General features: G+C 40.1%; 1 protein-coding gene across 9 annotated transcripts in view; it reads left to right on the top strand.

The window, feature by feature from the left end:
- TRAK1 (trafficking kinesin protein 1) overlaps positions 1 to 20,222 on the top strand; it is a 139,529-nt gene that overhangs the window by 42,794 nt on the left and 76,513 nt on the right. For 8 of the 9 annotated variants that reach the window (XM_074859148.1, XM_074859139.1, XM_074859157.1 and 5 more), the window contains one exon: positions 8,663 to 8,955. In XM_074859148.1, the coding sequence (XP_074715249.1) occupies positions 8,663 to 8,955 (293 nt within the window). Of the gene's footprint in view, positions 1 to 6,054; positions 6,142 to 8,662; positions 8,956 to 20,222 lie in introns of those variants that run through there. The other variant, XM_074859166.1, reaches the window with a different exon arrangement.

The following is a 20,222-nucleotide window of genomic DNA, read 5'->3' as shown; positions in this document are numbered from 1 at the left end:
CCCCCACCCAGGTTTTAAATCATGATAAATATCTGCTTTGAGTCAGTCTGTTCTTTGTTTAGGGTTACTTGACTAAAACTCTTGGCCCTAGTTTATCAGCAGTTAAGTTAATTGTATCTTTGTTCAAACACTAGTAGTGGTAGGGGGAACCTCCCGTTCTAGCATGGTCTTTCAGCTGTTTTCACTGCTTTCCCTTGGTCTTTCGTGTTATCCTGAGGAAGAAGGTATGGCTTGGCTGACTGATCAGGGTTTCAGCTTGGAATGGTAATGTATTTTAATTTGAATATATTTTCCTACTGCATGCTGTCTTAGGGCCAGGCAGAGTTCAGTAGGATTGTTGGAGTTTTTTTGTTTTGTTTTCCTCTTTACTAGTAGCTAGTTCATGCGTGTCTGGTGCATTTGTGCTTCCTTACTCTGTTCTGCTTCTGGTCAAGTGCTCTCCCTGGTTCTGAGCTCAGGGCTTAGGACTCAAGCGCAGACACAGTGGTGTTACCTCTTCTGCTGCATTTCAGAGAAATTGTGATCATCCCACAGCTCTTCCCAACTAGTGGAAAAGCAGTACCAAATGCTCACCTATCTTCTGAAAGTCTTTGGGGCTTATGGAGAAGTAAGGAAGTGGGGAGTGTCATGCTGTTGTGGTGTGTAAGCAAACAACACTTTTCAGGCTTCTGTTATCACTGTTCCCATCCATACCATTTGAGGACCTGGTTTGCTCCTGGTGTAATAGTTTCCCTCGTACCTGAACTGTTTGACAAATCTTTGATACCTGTCTGGTACGAGGAGATAGACTGGTAAGCAACATATGTGTTAATGTACTGAAGCTGATGTTCGTGTAGTCTAGCTTGTGTGTTGGCTGTGTACAGGCAGGAGTTTATACATGCTAAATACAACAGCAGCCTTAATCCCAAATGGTTTGGTGGTTTGTTTGTTTTGGGTTTTTTAAGTCATTAAATCCTTTCCTTCTCTTCAGCAAGTATTGGACCATGCCCCTTGGACCCATCTTGTATTGATCTACCTCAGTGGGCACCTTGCATGTCCGTGGGTGTGAATGAAAAGTACATGTTTGAGGTGTCTATAGTTTGTATTGCTATATCGGCATACCTCTGAGCTTCGTTATGTTACCTGATGAATTCCTCCTTTGCACATGCAGTTCGTGTTCACTCTGGTGGTGGTGGTGGAACAGCTTTCCCTTTCCAAGACAGGTACACAGCATGCTAGTTAAGATCTCGTAGCCAGTAGCGTGATGCCTTGCAGGAAAGGCAATGCACTAATTTTTAGCTGTTTTCAGTTTTATTTGTTCACAGGTGGTGGGGAGGGCAAGTTTGGTGGCCTACATTAAATAAAAGAAGCTGGAGCTGTAAAAAACTCCCAGTGTAATATGAGCCTTACACATGGAAGAACTATTTATAGAACCCTGTGATATTGGCCTCGGGGAACTTCAGAGCAGAGAAGGGGCAGTGTTACATGCAGCTGGGTGAGAGCACACTTGTGTGCTCTCAGCTGCGAAGGTCAAACCCAGGGCTTGTCTTACGGTATGCTTCCACTCTCCCTTGGCCTGAGAGGAGGAAAGACTGATGGGCTCCTTTCAAAGGCCAAATTCTAGTGGTGAGAAACTTTGGTTTGTGGAGAACAGAGGGGTGGTTTTCTTTCCTTTTTTTTTTTTTTTTCTTCTCTTTATGGGACTTTTTATTTGCAATGTTTTGACTTGCATTACTTTTTGAGAAAACATGACTCTGTCTTCATTGATCACTTAATGGTCAAACAAGGACAAACAAGGTCACAGTAGCAGCTTTGGGGACCTTGAGATTAAGGTTTTATGGTTTACATGTTTATATTATCATTTATGCATATTTTTGGTTATTGCTGCTGCTATTCAGGCTTTTGTTACCTAGTGATGACTTACTTATTCTAAATTACATTGCCATGTCACTGGCAGTTAGCCAGGCATTCTGGCTTTGGTTGCCTTCATCTGCTTAATGCTTGTTGGTTATGAGGCTTTATAAAAAGTGGTTCTAGAAACCTTTAGCTTGAAAACATTCTTTAATGGTTTCATAGGCAGAAGAGCCCCCCTTTTGGGAGGCATAGATCTGAGAAGATGCTTCATAGCACATGACATAACCACTGGGTGTTGATGCTTCTCTGAAAAGATTGCATTTGGCTAAGCCAAAGAGTTCCTACCTAACCTCACTATGAAGGGGAAAAGAAAAAAAAGCATGGGGTATAGTTTAAATGTAATATAAAGCTTGAATAAAAGGGTTCTGTGTGATGTTGGGCTAGCAGACGGCTTTGGTGTGACTGCCTGGGTCACTGTTCACAAACGCACTGTTAAGAAAGCGAGGCAGTGTTTCCTCCAGGGTAATCTAGGAAAGATGTTTGATTGAAAGGTTTTGATGGCTTTAAAACTTTGGATAAGGACATAGTCTAGAGTTGTCCAAGATGCCTGTTCCTTTGATTTGCTGTAGAAATAATGGATCTCTTCTAACATGAGCAATGCAGTACTTGTTTTTATGTAAAGTGTTTGAAGGTAAATAAACTGCTTGTCAGTTCTGTCAGTCATCTGTGACACTTTGTTTATGTCCCTCTAGTTAGAGGTTTAACTAAGTAGTCAATATTATGCATATTTAAAAGCTGGCTTCTGGGTGGAAACTAAAACCCCGTGGTTTTTAAGAAGGGTATGTAATACAGCACAAGATTAAAACAACTCATTAAATTATTTGGGATCAAATTCAGCTTTTAGATAAGTTAAATAGGCATTATGTATGTGTGTATGTGTGTAAAAGCCAGACCTATTGCAAATGGTTGTTTCTTCACTGTCTGACAAAGTGTGTTTAAATGAATGCAGGCATTTTGACTGGCTTATGAGCCCACCCACTCAGTGAAGAAGCTGTTTTTAACTTGAAAAAAAAAAAGGTAAATTTTTGTAGATGCAAGATGTGAATTAGTAAAAAATAATCAAGTTGAATGCTCGAAGCAAGTCTTAAGTTGCTCTGGTCAATTCAGTGATTATTATCCAAAACACAGACTGAAGATTATTCTGAATTACCAAGGGTAGGCCAACATGTTAATCTATTTCACAGATTAGACAGACATATAAACTGGCTTTGATTTGCTCCAGTGTCTACATAGGGCATTTTGCATCTGAAGAAAGCTTTTTCGTGTAAATAAGAAGCTTGAGGGCTCTTTTTAAGGAGCTTAGTAAAATTTAGCAGATTTAGTAAACCAGAGGTGTTTAGTGGATTTATGAAGAGTTGTACAAAACAGGGAAGAACACTTCTGGTGGGACTCTTGCAGGTACATAAAAAGGGAGGAATTTGCACACCCTAAAACCTTCTCTGAAGTGTTTAACCATCAGTTAGTAGTTACTAAATGAGAATTAGAAAATTAGTAAATGAGAATACAGGATCAGAGCTCTGTAGCTCCAGGCAGATGCTAGGAATGGGAAGCTGTCTCAATTCCTTGATACCATGAGGTTCTGTCTAAATTAGTAAATACTTTGGTTGGGAGGGATGGATGAGTAGATCAAAGTTGTTAGCACTGAAGCTTCTTAAATCTTCATTACTGATTTGGGTGGGTTACTTTAGATGCACCTTGGGCTGAATGTTCCCCACTTCCCAAGCGGTTTGAAGCTTCCTGAAGGAAAAAAATGTAATAGGTACACGCCAGATGACCTTGCAGTGATGTAGCCCACAGGGTTATTTGAAGTCTCATGTCCCTGTTTGGCAGCAGGTTGCATTTGAAGTGCATCATAGAGCAGGGTTTTCAGGTTCTCCTTACTCAAAAGGGAATTTTTTTTTTCATGTTGCAGCAAAGCTGTTCTGAAAAACCAGCTGGCTCACAGTAAATGGTTTTGCTTCAAAACTGTGCTACTTCTCTAAACCAAATAGCATAGTTAAATTAAATATGAGAGTAGGCATAGCAAAAGGATGACCTGGAATAAATGGGAAGATTTCAGTCGGAAGCACTAGAAAGGTATTTTTCCTATCTTTTAAGGAAGTATTTTTTAATTTTGCAGGTATTTGCAGTGGTTAAGCTGCCATTTTAGACTAATGAATAAAAGTATTATCTGAAGCACAAAATCTGAGCGAGATAACTAAAAATTGTTTAAAGTGTAATAATCACCGTAGGGTGCAGTGTGTGGCTCTTGGGCAGCACGTTATTTGTAGGAGTTCCAGATGGTTTGTGACTACAGTAAATTGCTGTTGCTGCAATTCAAGATGGTGATGAGACTAATGTTGCAAGGTTACAAAGAATGTATTTGTTGGCATTGCTGGGCTCTGGGTAGGCACATGGCTGAATACATCTGTACCTTTTACTGCTTTTGGGGGAGGAAGAAGGATTACTTTAATTCATTTGTGTCTTTAGATTCAAAGTTAAGATATGTTTAATCCTGAATGCAGAAGAACTTAATTTCTAATGGTTGTATGAAACTTGTGGTGTATGAAACTCAACCCCCTCCCCCCAAAACACACTGAAAACAAAATAAGAACTTTTTTTTAATGGCCAGAATTCAGAATTGTCTGACTGATGTGGAGATTTTTTTTCTCTTTAGCTCAAAACCCTCAAATCTTGGCTCTTGTGTAATGTAAATGCATCTGTTAGCTTTGAACTGCTTTGCCTAGGTACTTACAGCTGGATAACTTTTTTTTTTTTTTAAAGTGGAATGCAGTGCTGGCTAACCACACTTCAGTTTTTGACTTGGTTTCTGTAATCTGGGCTGCCACAGGTATACTGCAATAGGTACCCAATGTACTTCTTGATCAAGTCTTAGTTACTCTGCAGTCATAGTCCAAACTGTTGTGTAGATGTACAGTTAGATGACAATGGTGTTTACTGTATATAGAATTTAAGCTTTTCCTATAGTAATCCTTCAAACAGTCTATTTTAAGCACTTATTGGGTTAGACCAAAATCTGGGCATTGTACAGAGGAGGTGTGCAGGAGCAAGTCTTTGTGCTTATGGCGTTGCTCTTATAAAGTGCAAGGTTTGAATGAGTGCCTTTAATAAACAGTTTACAAATAAGGGATTTTTTCAGAGTAAAATGACCTGATTAAAAACATTTCAAGGATAAACTTAAGGGAATTGTGCTCTTTCTGCAAACAGTTTCACACTGAAGAATTAAGTTCAGACATTCCAAATTAAGTATTTCTTTAGACCCAGGTCTGTTTATTGGCCCCAAACTGTCACTGTATTTAGACTGTTAGAAATGGTGCAATACAGCCACTGAGGCAAAAGCTGAGTTATGTCATATTAGGTAGAAGAGTTATTTAAATGTAGGCTGCTGTTAACATATACAGTAGAAAGAATGAAATGTGTTGACTTTTCAACAAGAAAACTCATAATCTGACTTATAAATTGTGTAGTTGTTTGGATGTCAGAAGGAGTAAATATGAAACACCGCAATAACAACTCGTATCATCTTCTCTTATGAATACTGTATATGCAGGTGAGACTGACTAAAGAATAATAGTAATGTTTGTATTTCATGGGTATAGTAGCTACAATGTCTGTTTCTCTTCATGGCTGTTTTGGCAATCTGGTAAATACTGCTCAGCTGTAGTTTGTTTTTCTTTTCTGCAACAGCAAGATTCAGATGAAAGTTTAAAGGAAGAGTGTGCATCCCTGGATTAGGTAGCAATATTTTCCTTGCAAGTGAGGCCATGAAAACACTGCCTCAATAGATTTGATAGATAGAATCTGAATAACACTTCCACTGAGTGAATGGAAATGGAGGATATTAAATAGTTCTGAAAAGAAGCAGGCGTACACATTTATGCCTGCTTTATTCTCTCTGTGATACAAGGTTTTAAGATTCAAAACAAATTCTCTTCCTTAATCCAGACCTTGACTTTCTCATGTAGATGTTACACGTGGTTCTGCAGCCGACCAGGCAGACTGACTTGTGGGGATTTTTTGGGGGGTGGTTTTTGTTGCTTGTTTTTTCAAGCTCTATTTTCTCTAAGTGCCAACAGTGAAATAGCTTGTATGAAGGAAGAGCACTGATGACTTGTTTCTGAATGTGTCTCTCTACTTGTTCTTAACAGTGACAAGGCAGAAGCTGTTGGAGTGCAGCTTACAGGAGGGGGAGAACTGGTTCCGTGGTACCTCAGTGGGATGAATGTTAAGCTGGGTGAAGGCGGAGAGGTGAAGCTCATTCAGCACAAACTTCTAATGCAACTTGCAATGTTATGTTCTGGCCAAAACTATTTTTGGTGAGGACTGTGTGGGAGATACTTGGGAATGAGTAAAGGTGATCAGATATGTCAGATATTGAATGTCAGCGTGTTACAAGATCTCAGATTCCCAAAACTCAGTTGACTTTTACACAAAAATCAGTCTGTGGTTATCAGTGTTATTTCATTTGGTAGTGTTGCTATGTTGCTGGCTTCCTGCAGTTGCTAAGGCAGGGCATGGAGAGGAGGACAAGAAAAGCTGAAGAGTGCTGTTAATGCTTCCAGTTACTTATTCCCAGACATGCCCTTGTTCATAACAGCAGATTTATCTAACAATTTCCCAAAACAAACGTGATTCACAGATGTGTGGTAGCATCTAGGACAAAATGGAGCCCTTTTTAATCAGTCAGTCTGTGTATTTCCAGTATATGTTCTTGTTTTATAGCTTAAGCTGTTTCTATCTTCAATGCAGAGGGGAAAACAAACATTTGCATTTTGATTCTAACTTTATTTGAACAACTAATTTCTAATATCGGTAATCTCCTTCTTGTTACTCCTAAAGAGCCACTTGAAAGCGGATCATTTTAAAAATAATCAGTACAAGTGACCCCATTGTTCTTTTCAGTGTGTACTGTGGTAGCACAGGAATAATGGATGCTCTGCAGGGGAACCATAAGATCTTCTGTTAAAGCACTTGAGTGAAACTTTCTCTTCCTGCAGCTACCACAGTAGAGAGTATGAGAGTATCATAAATATATCGTTTGATTTAATCTGTTCCTGTAGCTGTTATGAACATTACATAAAACAGTTTTTTGAGCCTCTGAGTGTGAGAACTGTTTCCAGATTAAGTGAAATATGCTGAAATACAAATGTATGTAATTGAGGAAAACTTAATTAAATGTCATTTTGTGTATGAGGGTGTTTTTTTCCTCACGTTAATATTGTCCATCCATTTTCCATTTGTGGTGTTCTGATTTCAGTGTAAACACATCCTTGTTGAGACCCTCTGAGAGGGGGAGAGAATTTTGCATTTTTGTTTTGATGCCTGTGGTGAAAGGGAAAAATAGACTGAGAAAAAACGGTGTTGGTACAGTGTTACAACTTTGTTGGAGGTTTCTCTGAAGCTTACTCCCAGAAGGTCTAGAATGCATAATCTGTGTCTTAACGGTTTAGAGACAGATGCTTGAGTCTTGCAATGAGTTTCTAGAAATACTGTCATGTTTTGGTGAAGCAATAATGTTGTTTACTAGAAATGCTAGAAAATAAGATGCCAAAATCCGGAGTGTAACTTTAACTGCAAAATAAGATTTTCTGAACATGCCTAGAGATTAAAAGAGAACCTTTTTCACAGGTTTCTCCAGAAAACTTGTGTTTCTGGTTCTCAATGAAGCACTGAACATAGCATGTTCTGTTGCTGCACATGCATGTTGAGTTACATCCACACCTTCTGCTTGCGGACCAGTGCATTTGTAACTTCTTGCTGGCTGTCTTTCTGCTTTTTCCGTGTAGTCTGGGTGTTTTGTGTGGCCTGTTCCTCAGCTGCTGCTTATGCCTTGTAACTACTACATATATGAAGTCTTTTTTTCTTGTCCTTCAGTCCTTTCCCAAGTCTGGTTTCTGCAATCCCATGATTGTATTTTCCTTTCCTAGCAGTAATGAGGATTAGCATCTTTCCTTACACTGCTGATGACCAAAAGCAATACCATACCATCAATTCTTGCAGTGCCTTTAGCCCCTTACCCAAAAGCTTCAGTGAAGTTTTTTGGATAAAGGTGCTCTTCATTCCTTCTCTGGACAGTTTAATCTTGCTCGGGGCATTGGTATCTGTCTCTGAGGGACTTTGTTCCCTGTTTGAGGCTGAAGCACTGGCGAGCAGCAATAAGCCCCCTTAACCCAGTGCACCTTGAGTTCTGTTTCCTGCATACTCTGTAAAGGGAGGAGAGATGGCAGCTGGCAGCCTGTCAGTGAAGGGCTGGGCTGTGCAGGGTGGTCCAGTGGAGAGGAAAGTCTAGCAGGGTTATAGTATAAGCTCCTAATCATTTCTGTAGTGTTTGCTATCAGTCAATTTCAAATGATGATCTTTAATTAAAGTACCAGTAAATCAACCAGTGACATGCAGTCTGCCTGCATGGCATGGCTCATGCAGCATGCTGTGTTACATAGAGCTTTTGCTTGGCTGATGTGAGAGCAAGTTAGTTGGTGAATAAGACAAGATGGATGGACTGTGCTTACACCAGGCTGGGTTAGGCAAAAATATGGATGTTTAATCAGCCATTGGTAAATAACACTGTACGAGGAATAGCACTTTCCTACTTGACATGACTGGGCATGGTGCAGAGATAGGCAACTGCTTCTGTGAATAGTGTTTGGGTTTTAGTATTTGCTGAATTTGTCAGGTTAAACTACTGTGTAAGGAAAAGAAAATTATCTATTCTGATTTATGCTGTTTGGAATGGCTTGAATTGAACATTTGTTTCTTCTGTGTTTTGCAGACTTCTTGAAGCCAACTCTAGCAAAGAAAGAGAGTCCTGTTTCTGCCAGCCAGACCCAGTCTCCAGTGCTGGTCCCCCTGATGGCAGTTTGTACAACCCTGTGAAACCTGCCAAGCTGGACGCCACAGCTTTGCACGACTGCACTTTGGCCGCCACTGTGCCTCCTTCGGAGCTGTCGAATCATGCAGTCCTAGCCTGTGACACAGGCATTCATGAAGAGCACTATGTAAGTGAAGCAGTGGAAGATGATGTGCCAGACTGCAGAGAGTACAGAGATGCCTGCACCATTACTGGTAAGCAGACAAATCTTTTATCCTGGGAAGGATGTGGAGATGTATAGTTAAACTTCTGTTCTTAAGCTGTGGGTGAGGTATGTGTCTCATGAACAATGCTGCTGCTGCTCTGCACATTTTTCTTGTTTAAGAAGTGATTTTACAAGCACCTGAATTTTCAGTGAAAGCACTCTGTAAGGTTTAAGGCTCTTGCAAATAGGTTAGACCAATGACAGCTGTGAAACTGGGGTACTATACTTACGTGCTTGGGAAGTTGAACCATTTGAAATTTGTTTGGAAAATAAACCAACTGAAAGTCAGGGATGAGGGGAAGGAAATACTGCAGCTTAAAATTATGGAATGATTGTCCTAATGTTCAACATAATTTAGATTTTTATCTTGATATGACATTTGCTTTGTGGGAGAAGGGGATGGGAGAAATAGTATCTAACATATTTTGACTGTACATCTTTCTGCTTTTTAAAGCCATTTAATTTTTGTCACATTAATTCTGGAACTATAAAAGTTAATGTATAAGGAAGAGCTGCTTCTGTATGCTTGTATGAAAGGTTAAATGCCTTTTTATCATAGATTCATACAAATAAATGGATATGTGTTTAAGTATGGTATTTTAAATAGAATTAGATTCTTAGTGATGTGGTCTGCTGACCCAATTTTTTTGTGTTTGAATAATCACTAACTCAGTTTAGTCATGGATATGGCCATGAAATGACAGGCAGTTTCCATTCCAAATGCATGGTTTGTTGGCTGAGCTGTGAGGCTGCTTTTAGCTTAAAGTGACCTTGTCAGTTCCAAGGTCTTTTGGGAATGTTTGACAAGTCAGCTGAGTTTTTGTGAGGGAGAAATGAGAGGGCTGAGAAAAACAGAACTAAGACTGGAGCCATTCTAATTGGCTGTCAGATACGTTTATCCTGAGTTACTTCCAGCCATTTCTAGAATTTTCTGTAGGTCAGAGAACTAGTTAATGGTGACCATCAACAAATACTTTTGTAGTATGCTTAACTTAGCTCAGGCGAACTGAGGTATAGTTACTAAGGGTTGATATTCTGAAAAAAGAAAATAGAAAGGGAGACATGCTCTGCAAGTCCATCCTGATTGCAAAGACAAGCAGCAGAATTAACACCGAAGTCACTTTCAGTCAGGTACGCTTCCACATAAAATAAATGCTTTGTTAACAGAAACTTACTTCCCATCCCTCCTCCTTGTATTCGTGGGTTTAGAGCTCTTTAACTGATTAGTTTATAAACAGGCCACTCTTTTGACTACCATGTAGGTATTTGCTTAGCAGGTAGACTAGAAACTCTACACATTGTACAGATGCATTCCTGGTAGCATAACTGTTTTCCAGGCCCCTTGTAGAATGATCTTTCTTCCAAGTTTTTCTGTTGGCTGTGTCCTGTATTCCTTCCCCTGTTAACAGGAAGATGTTAACTTTGTTTTTCTGTTTCTGACTACAAGCCCAGACATCCAACTTCTTTCATGAATCAGGATGCCTTCTTGATTATGGTTCCTTGACAGGCAGGACAAACTCTTCCTTTTTTATTTTTTAAAAGTAGTTTTTGCTAAGTGGAAGTCAGTGCATGTCTTCCTACCTCAGACTCTTTCTAGCCTGATGTAGTTTCTGAATCTCTTTTCTTCTTGCTTAGTTGTCAGCCAGGTGTGGTTTACTGATTGATCCTATAATGCTTTGTTTTTAATGCATTAACTGTTCTGCAGCAGCAAATTTATACTGTTTGTGACCTGGAGACAACATGGTAAGACTTGCAGTAGAAATAGTGATGGGTTTTTTGGTTGGTTGGTTTTGATTTTGTGGAGGTTTTTTTTTTTTTTTTTAAATGGATTTTTCTGAGTTTCAGCTCTTTGCTGTGCTTTTTAAAGGTGTCAAAGGGCATAGACTGGGAGTTAGGAACTGGTCTCATGCTTCCTGTGTAAAATCTCTGCTTTGTCAGTAGTATGTGTTGGTATGCAGCATATACCCTTGAAACAAGCAGAAAGAGAAATACTTGCAGAGGAATAAGGATTGTCAAAGACTTTAATAGGAAGACTTTGTGTAGGTCTGACTCAGAGGTTAGCACTATTTACACTTCTAAACTGTTTAGTGGAAAAGAAATTGCTCATATCAAGTCTGCATATACCATAATTTTTCTTCTGATGCGAAGCCTTGACTACTCCTAGAGCAGGCATGTTCAAATTCAGCAGTCAGGATAATCTATTTTCTTTTAGTCTAAGACTTAACACCTAGAGCCTATTGTAAAAGTCATCTTCAAAAATTCTTGCAAATCAAGACTTGGACACAGTTAAGAAACTGGGAAACTGAGTCAGTGCTGTGTGGCGATACTTTCTGGAATGTAACCAGCTAATGGTAATGTAATCGGAGGTGACTCTAATATTTAAGCCTAAAACCAAATTATATGATGTGCAGATTTTGCTATTTAACTTTTCAAGAAGGCCATTGGTACTCCAAGAATTTTAAATTCTTGCTGGTTTCTTTTGGGTTTTTTTCCTGTTCTGTTTGCTGACAGTAAGAGAGGCACTTTGGCATTCTCTGCCAGCAGCACGATCTTTCCTGCCCTGGGACCTACCTAAGAGCAGATGTAAAGTGCTGAGAGTGCATTGTACATTCTGATTGTTCTAAGCATGTTTTCTTGGATACAGGGTTGCCGTAAACATTTCCTGTCCCCAAACCACCTCAGAATTGTGCCTATGCATGTTTCTGTGGGAATGCAACTGGAGGTATTTTAGGCAACTTGTCCGGACAGAATCCATGCTCTGCTTTTGTGGCAGAGGGGAGGTGAGGGTTACTTTATAGCTAGGTCACACGTCTGATCTGTTCTACTGTGTGGCCGAAGAGCAGTGCTGGCATAACCAAGGGAATGAGCACTGCAGGGATGGGCCTGGGTGACAAAAAACAGTGAGGTGAAAAGTTTCCTTAAGCCAGTTTTACCTCTGAGTGGGGGACAGCACCCCAAAAGGCTTCTTTCCCACTGAATTTGGTAGTAAAGTGATCCAAAACTCGTAGATGCTATAACTGAAGTGTTATGCAACTAGACACTTCTGAATCTGTGCTAAATTGAGCATACATGGGCAAATGAAATAGGACAGTTGATCTAATTTTTAAAAAATGTTGTTTGTGAATGTTTTAATAGTTATTAAAAAAATGTTAGTGGTAGAGCATGTGTTTTCTAAACACTAATAGTATTAAACCTGTAAATGGATTCAGTAGCTGCTATATTAGATTTTTTTTTTGGTAATTACTACTTCATTTTGGGTTTTGTTAGCAAGATTTAAGAGAAAAGTTCAATGTAGCCTGACTTAGTTTCTACTGCTATCACTCGTGGAGCTCCTACAAGTAAATGTGCAGAAGGACACTCAGGTCCCGATGTTGGTGGACAGTGGGGCAGCACTGTATGACATGGAAGTGACACACTGCTACTACATGTGTGAGTGAGGCACCTATCTCATCCCGGTTGGTTTTTTTCTTCCCGCTGCCACTCATCTGAAAGTATAAAGGTAGGAATATGGATGTAGCACCATCTAGTGTTCCTTTTGCTAGAAAGAGAATCAAAGTGCTTTTAAAGGTGTCTGTCTTTCCTGTAATTGCAGTGCAGACCCGGATACTTCCAGTCAGGCGTTGGTATAAACAGCAGCTGGGGTTGGGGGCTTCCTTCTCTGTCTAACACTCCCCATCCCATTCTTTGTGAAGCAGAAAGGGCTGTAATCTTGACATGATAAAGCAGAGTATCATTAAATTGCTCAATTAGTCCCATTTTGTGAATTATAAAAGCCTCTTAGTCTGATTGCCATTCTTCCTTATCCATCAGCTGCTGTCAAACAAATCCTGTCCTTCTGGAAATGGAGAGTACAGTGGGCATGGAATCTGAAATACCACTGGAGTATACATTTACTCTTGTGACGGATGTCTGGCTGCCAGAGTGGTTTTGTGGGTTTTCTGGGTTTTGGGTTATTTTAAATTATTTTTTGGTTTATCTTAAAATATGCGTAACAGTATAATTAGCCATCTTCAGTAAGTTAACTTTCAGCCTTTTTTCTCATGTCTGAAGACTTACTATTTGCAATGATTTTGGCATAATATACTTTGTAATTCAAGAGCTAACTGCTTAATATGCCGTGTGAGTTTCCTTCATCCTTCTCTGAAAAAGGAGAGAATGAATGGAGTGTGATTTAAATTGCCTAGCGCCCTCATTAGTTTGCATGATTCATTTGTTCATTATACTGATTACTCTTTCCAAATGCACGTAGGGGTGTGTTCTCTGGCTGTTGTGTTCTGGGCAATTTCCTGAGGGGTCTTGGGAAATTCTTTGTGATGATAACCTGTTCTGTGTCTTATGTTGTTTGTAATTAACACAAGTAGAGTTTTTTTATTTTTTTAAAAATGGAGTTATGTCACTGGATGGGTCAAGCCATGAAATCAGATTTCCCTCAGTTGGAAGGTATCTCTGAAAAGAGTTGGTATTATTTAACCTTGCAGGTAGTGTAACATCTACCTTACTGCACTGACTGCGGTGATGGATAGTCATAACACCCAGAGGAACCCATTTTTCTCTTGCTCTTAAACCTCACACAGTCTCCTAGCAACAAAGACATTTGGGTGCAGAAAGTTTTTTCTGGATTTTCATCCTGCCTCTATCCTTATTCAGGCCTTAATTATATTCTCGTATGAAACGGAGCTTCTGTTCTCTTCCACCAAATATTACCATTCTTTGTGGCAACATCAGCCAGTTTTGATGACTGTCACTTCATTTTAAAAGGTGTGTCTAGGGCCTACGGAATTTCCATTCCAGTGCTTTCCTCCACTGCCCCCAAGGTGCATGTTTTTGTTTGAAATGCTGGATTTCTATTCCTTCCGTTCCAAATCTGTCAAAACATGACTGCCCAAAGATAACTCCTTAAAGATTTTGGTAATACAGATTGTTACTAGAACACTTTACTCCTGTTGTGCAGCATACAGGGAAAACATCATATCTGTGGCTGTGCTGTTTTGGGTGCGTGAGATACCACCAGACCTTGAGTGCTTCCTATTCTGAAGGCTCTTGAACAGGATGCTCTGGCTGTGCTGGGTTACAGACTGGGTGGTTGTCCTCTAAACATTAAATGGCTACACAAGTATTGATAAACTAGTAATAGTTTTGAATTGCATCCCTCTGAACCACTCTGAGTCCTGTTGTGGTTACCTTTCCTTACACAGCATAAACTTTCTCTAGCACTTTCTTCTTTTCAGTTCCTGTTGTGGGGTGGTACTTCCATGTTTTTCTCAGTTTTGTTAATATGGTGGATCTGGAACTCAAATAGAGAACATAAGAAATGCTTGCCTGGGTTGGATCAGCTGGCTCAGGACTGTGTTTTTGACTCCAGCAACAGCAGATGCTGGGCATGGAGAGCACATGCTCAGCCACTCTCAGTAGTCTGTTCTTACCATAAGTACCCCCATCATGCAGAACTGTTGTACTAGGAATATAGAGAGTACGTCCCTGCCTAGTTCTTTTAGTGTCTATTTAGTGTTGGATCCTGGTCTGTGACTTTGTCTAAAATCTTTCTGAATCTGCTGATTGTGTTACCATGGAAGTTCGTGGTTTTTACTGGCTGTGTGCAGTGGTACTTACGCCAGTCTTCCACTGGTTTCTGTCAGTATTTGTCCTAGTTATGCAGGGTTTGGTGAATACAAGTTCTTCATTCCCCTTATGATTTCATTTTCATGATTTTGAAAAATCTCCATCATTTTCACACTCCAGTCTGCTTCTCACCCAGCTTTCTTAGTCTCTCCTTTAAATAAAATTTGAGAATGTGGGTTCTTACCTCAGTCCATTTACTTTGCTGTTGCTGTCACCAGTCTCATCCTGTAAGCTTGATCTAGTTATGGTCTCTTCTCCCTCTTCTATCCTGCCACTTCCTATAAGCAGCTATTGCTAAATTCTGAGCACTCTTTCTTTAAAGCATGCCAGGAGTGCGAGTCCTATTAACATGAGCTAGATCTCTCAGCATGACTGGAACTATTCTATGAGTCTGACTTTTTAGTTCTGTCTAGCATACTCTTAGCAAAATGATCTTATTCTCTATGCCTGCTGCATCATTGCCTGTGAATTTTCTGGCTGGCTTTTGGTGGATTCTCATCAACTTCACAGCTGCTGCTTTTTTCCCCTCTCCCCTCTCCCCTCATCACTTCTTCTCCAGCTCTTACCCTTTGTCAATAACTTAGTGTTTTTCCTGATTTCTCTCCTGTGACCGGTTGTTATGCCACCTCTTAGTGTGTATCCCAGGCATACTTTTCCTTTCTTTCAAGGATTATCTTTTTGTGTTTTGGTGGATTTTGCTTGTTTTTCCCTCAAGCAGAATTTGACTGCTACTGCTATGCTCCTTATCCAGCCCTCTTACTTACACTCCTCTTCCTAGTATGATACATGGTTTTTAGTGTAAACTTGTCAATTCCACAGTCACTGTGAAAGCAGCTGCGGGAATTACTGAAGTCCAGTGTGACATTTTTAAAAGTTGTTTCTAGATTTTCCCTGTTTTGGGAAGCACTTGTCATTCCTAAATGCGTACTTTTTTTAGGGTAGGGATGTGCGAAAGCAGTAAGCATTTGTTCTTTGGAGAAAGAACTCCTGAAGGCAAGTGCTTGGTGGATTTTTTTGGGGGTGTTTTTTTGTTTTCTGGTTTTTGTTTTCCTGTTGTGGTGCACTTGAATAGTGCTGGAAGACTAAAAAGCTATGTTTGATTATTTTTGTATTTAAATATGTGAAAATACTTTTATTTCATAATTTACCTCCATAACATGCTGAGTGCATCTTTATGTTTCTCTCTCAGTGTACATGTATGTGTTCATCATGAAGCAACACATTTTCCAGTTAAAGTCAACATCTGTAAAAAGCAAGCTATATAAGAATTAATTCTTATGTTTTGCTTGTGATTCTAAAGCTTCGGTTGACAGCCATTGTTTAGGGGCTGGCACATTTTGTAGCTGGGCTGAACAACAAGCAAAAGCAGAACAGTTGCTTTTCACGGTTTTCCGTACTCGGTGATTTATCAATGGGTTTTTGAGACATTCCCAGTCTGTCTTGGCAGCGGGAAGATCCTAATGGTTAATGAATGTGTTTATTCTTACTGTCGCTGAACACTGCATTGCCAGCATGCATTTGATACATGAATAGCTTTTGTTCTCGCTCTAAAAGAATAGCCATGGTGGTGGAGTTTCCTTTTATTTTCTGTTTAATGTAAAAATAAAAGCATGAGTATGGCTGCATTTATATACAGGGAGAAACATTTCCATACTGAAGCAAAGTTCATTTAAATTTATAGCATGATGTACAGTAGGGACCTAATACTTTAATGGTCTCTCATCACCAAGATCTGTCTCGCCTTTCGTACCCATCAGGAATGTGTGTGTAGGATGAAACCAAAGCAGGGAAGACTAACCTAATAAACAATGACATTCCTCACATTGGAACTGGACTTTCCAGTGGTTTTGTCTGTTAGCTTTGACATTCCCAACTTTTTCTAAAACTTTATTTGATGTGTTTGGCTAAGCCAAGTTTTTTCCCAGCTTACTTCATCAGCATGCTTTCAATTGCCACATTTAAGTAGAATTTCCTACTAAGGAAGGTAATGTGCTGGAAATACTAGTGCTTTATGCACCCAAAAATGCAGATGTAGGCTGAGCCCAGTGACCTGTATGGGAAGACAGTTCCGTGGCTTGTCCACCCCACAGACAGGCTTAGCCAGTGCCTGCTGTGGCAGAACTGAAGGAACAATGTTTTTTCTTCCACTTCAGCTGGCAGCCTGGTCAATGTAATGATTTTTCTTGCACAACAGTATTCTTTTGGATAATATTGAATGATCAGATCCTTCATACCAGTTCTCCTTTGTAGCAAAGGAAGAATTGTGATTATGTTTTATGCAGCTTCTCCACCCTTGCAAAAATCCTTTAAAACTTTTGGGGAGAAAGGACTTTTTCTTTCCCAGTGATGAAGCTGGACTTGTTCATGGGAAAGGGGATGGGAGTGGGGGTGGGGAAGAAAAGCAAGCTATTGAAGTATTTTTTTTCCTTCCTACTCCTATCCTTGCTCTTTTAAGTGCATGTTTGTATGAATTAAAATATCAAATGGCAGACAACTGAAGTGACACATAGTGTTATATAGAGAATATGATGAGAATCCCTGTTTGGGTGCTTCATTCTTCTCCATGGGCTGAACTTCTCATCCAGAATTCCTCTTCCGTGACTCAGTGTGCCTGCTTGGCTACTGTAAATACTGCCTGCCTTTCCCTTTCCCGTGGTGCCCCACCTGCACGAGGTGGGAAGTCCAGTTAAGATCTATGTATGCAAGAGAGAAAGCGCTGCGGGCAGTACTGAGTTACAGTTCAGGTGAAGCCCTGCTGTGACAACTCAGAATGGGAATACCTTGAGGTTGGCATGGGGTCTTCTATTTTCCTATGGAAGACTGGATTTTGTGCCATATTCTTCCATGTTTAGAGTCAGAAGAACCATTGCCTAACCAACTTTGGTTAAAGGTGTGGCAGGACTTGAAATTCCAAAATTGTGTCATGCCAGTCAAGTTACAGAAGTTGCCATGGCTGTTTGAGGAGTCTGAGTTTTAAAGGTATGAGACAGCTTTCTTGTTGAAGAGCTTTTCTTCCACAGTTTGGGTTTGCAGCCAGCAATGAGCCTTCTGATGTGTAGGATGCTAAGGCTGTCTTTCCCTTTGGGCAAGCCAGTGAGTTGGGAGGATGGTGAGTTTTCTTTTTATTAGAAGTAGTTTTCTTTGCCCCAGAAGCTAATCACACACTTTACATTAAAACACAGGTATTGTGTGTGTGCAGTCCTGAGTTCAGCAACAGTATTTGTCAGACTTTGGTATAATTAGCCACATTCTGGGCATCCTGGAACTGAAATTGAACAGGACTGTGGTGAGTTCTGGGGTTTTGCCTGTTACAAGTATATTGCAGAGTACTTGTTAAATAATATTCAAGAAATACTTGTAATTCTGGACCACAGTTAGTACTTAATGTCTGTGTCTGTGTAAGCCTGTAGACCTCAAGTAATGGATGACTAGAGGCTGTTTCCCTCTTCAGTTGACTAGCTGTCAGCATAATTGTGGAGTTGAAGTTTCTTATCTCCTATTTTGCATTTCATTTTTATGTAGATCTGTTCACAGTGGTAATGACTAGTTCACTCCATTCCATGATTGTCTAAATGGACAGAAAGCATTGGGAAAGTGAGGTTATCAGGCTGCTTCAAGCAGCCAGGAAATACCTGCTGGAAAAGCATTTAGAGAAAGACCATCTTTCTTGCTTCCATCCCTGGAATATGATTAGGCTTCTTTAGGCTTGTGGTCTGCTGAGAAAGGAGAATCCTAATATAGTCATGGCCTCTTGGCTGGTTGTTGAGCTAGATTTGGTGCCTTTTCTCGGTAGGAGTTTCCAGAATTTTCTCAACCCAGTGCCATGGAATGACTTTTCACATTATGGAGTTGCATATTTCTTCATTATTTTAAAAATGGGGGAGGTACTGAATACACCGAGAATTTTAAAAAGGTCACTTCCTACTTAAATAGTAGAAAATGTAATGCTCTCTTGTGTGATGGTACATGTACTATTGAATTTTATGTCATTTTACATAACGGGATGCAAAATTTGCAAAGTTTCTGAAAAGGGACACAGACTTGCAGTTTGTGTTATCTGTGCATATATGCATCACATGAAGCAAAATCAGCAGTCAAGATTCACTAGCATTTAGCATGAAATAGCCTCAAGTTGATGAACTTTAATTTCTTGCGTTACATGTGGCTGGACTTTAGCCTCCATGTGGTAGCCCTGTACTACAGAGAATCTTTCTTCTACTGTGCTAGTAGAGATCCGGCACTGAAATTGACCCTTTTCAGGTATTGTGTGCTTTTTTAAAAAAATTAATTTGTTATTTACTGATCGGTCATATTCAATTATTTTTTGTTTAAGCTTCACCATTTTAAACTTTAGAGAGCTAAGTGTCAAGGGAGAGCGTAATATGTGTGTGCGAAATGGAACAGGACTGAAAACCAGGGAGAGGAATAGGTGGCTCCATGAAGTAAAATAGTAGACTTTATTCTTTCTGCTTTCTCCAGAGAGTTTCCTTGTTTCTCTCATCTATTTTTGTTGCTGTGCTCTTACCTAGTGCCCTTTCCTCAACTGCCTCAAAAGGTTGTGACAAGTTATGATGTTTTAATTCTGTTGTGGGAAATGAAAGATTTTCCTCAAGAGTGGCTACTGAGGACTTTTTGATTTTTTTTCTTTAAGGAGAGGGTATTTAGACTGCCCCTTTCTGGCTGTGGGCTGAGCACCAGCTGCTGGGTGCTGATGCAGTGGAGACCCCTGGAAGATGGAGATGGTCGGGGGGGGGTGCCTGATACAACCTGATGACTAAAGCTTGTGTTTTGAAAGTTGCCAAGCAGCCCAGCACTTCCCCAAGCACACACTTTAAGAGTGTAGTTGTGCAGCTGGACAACAGCTTCTGCAGAGCAATTGTTTCCCTTTTCTTGGAGGAGGCACTTGAGGGTAACACAGCTTCTTTGAACTGTTTGCACGGTGTTGGCTTCCATCAGGATCACAACTCTGGAGCATGGTGCTCGGGGAATGGTACTGTCTCTGGCCAGTTTTCTTGTAGTCTCCCTTTCTTGACTTGTGTGCTCTGGTCTGTCCCTTCTTGAGCACAACTCTGATCATGGTTCGTGGCAGGGCTGGGTTTATGAGAAATTGTTTTGCTCCATTTACAGCAGTGGGCTGCAAACAAGAAACTGGCTGATAAAATGTCATTTATGTCATTTGTGGTTTAGCGGTTCGGGTAATAAGGCGCTACTTTCGCCAGGTGGCAGTATCTACTGCCAGCAGGTTCTATAGAGACCTGGAAGTCTTAACCTTGAAACGGGAGCCTCAGCTTGAAACAAACCAATAAAACCATGAAGATAGAGGATGGTTTGGACCAGAATTCAGACAGACCGAAACTAAATATTTAATGTTCCATGCAGTGACTCTACTGATAAGCTGTGCTGTGTTGTGTTTCTAAAAACTCCTGCAGATACTGACTTTGAGATTTGTAGAGTTTGTTTTCTCTGTGTATGTGTTTTGTGAATGTTTTGGGTTGTTTGTCATTCCTGCCCTTGTCCCTTCTCTTTGTTTTAGGTTCTTTTCTTTGAATTTATCACAACTTTTTATGTGAATTTGACGCTGAAATTGAATAGGTGTTCCTTCTTTATCAGTCAAGCTACGTTTCATTTCTGCAGTAA

The sequence above is a fragment of the Strix uralensis genome, chromosome 1 (assembly GCF_047716275.1).
Source record: "Strix uralensis isolate ZFMK-TIS-50842 chromosome 1, bStrUra1, whole genome shotgun sequence".
Classification (NCBI taxonomy): Eukaryota; Metazoa; Chordata; class Aves; order Strigiformes; family Strigidae; genus Strix; species Strix uralensis.
Note: the sequence above shows the minus strand (reverse complement) of the source record. Positions and strands in the feature narration are given on the sequence as shown.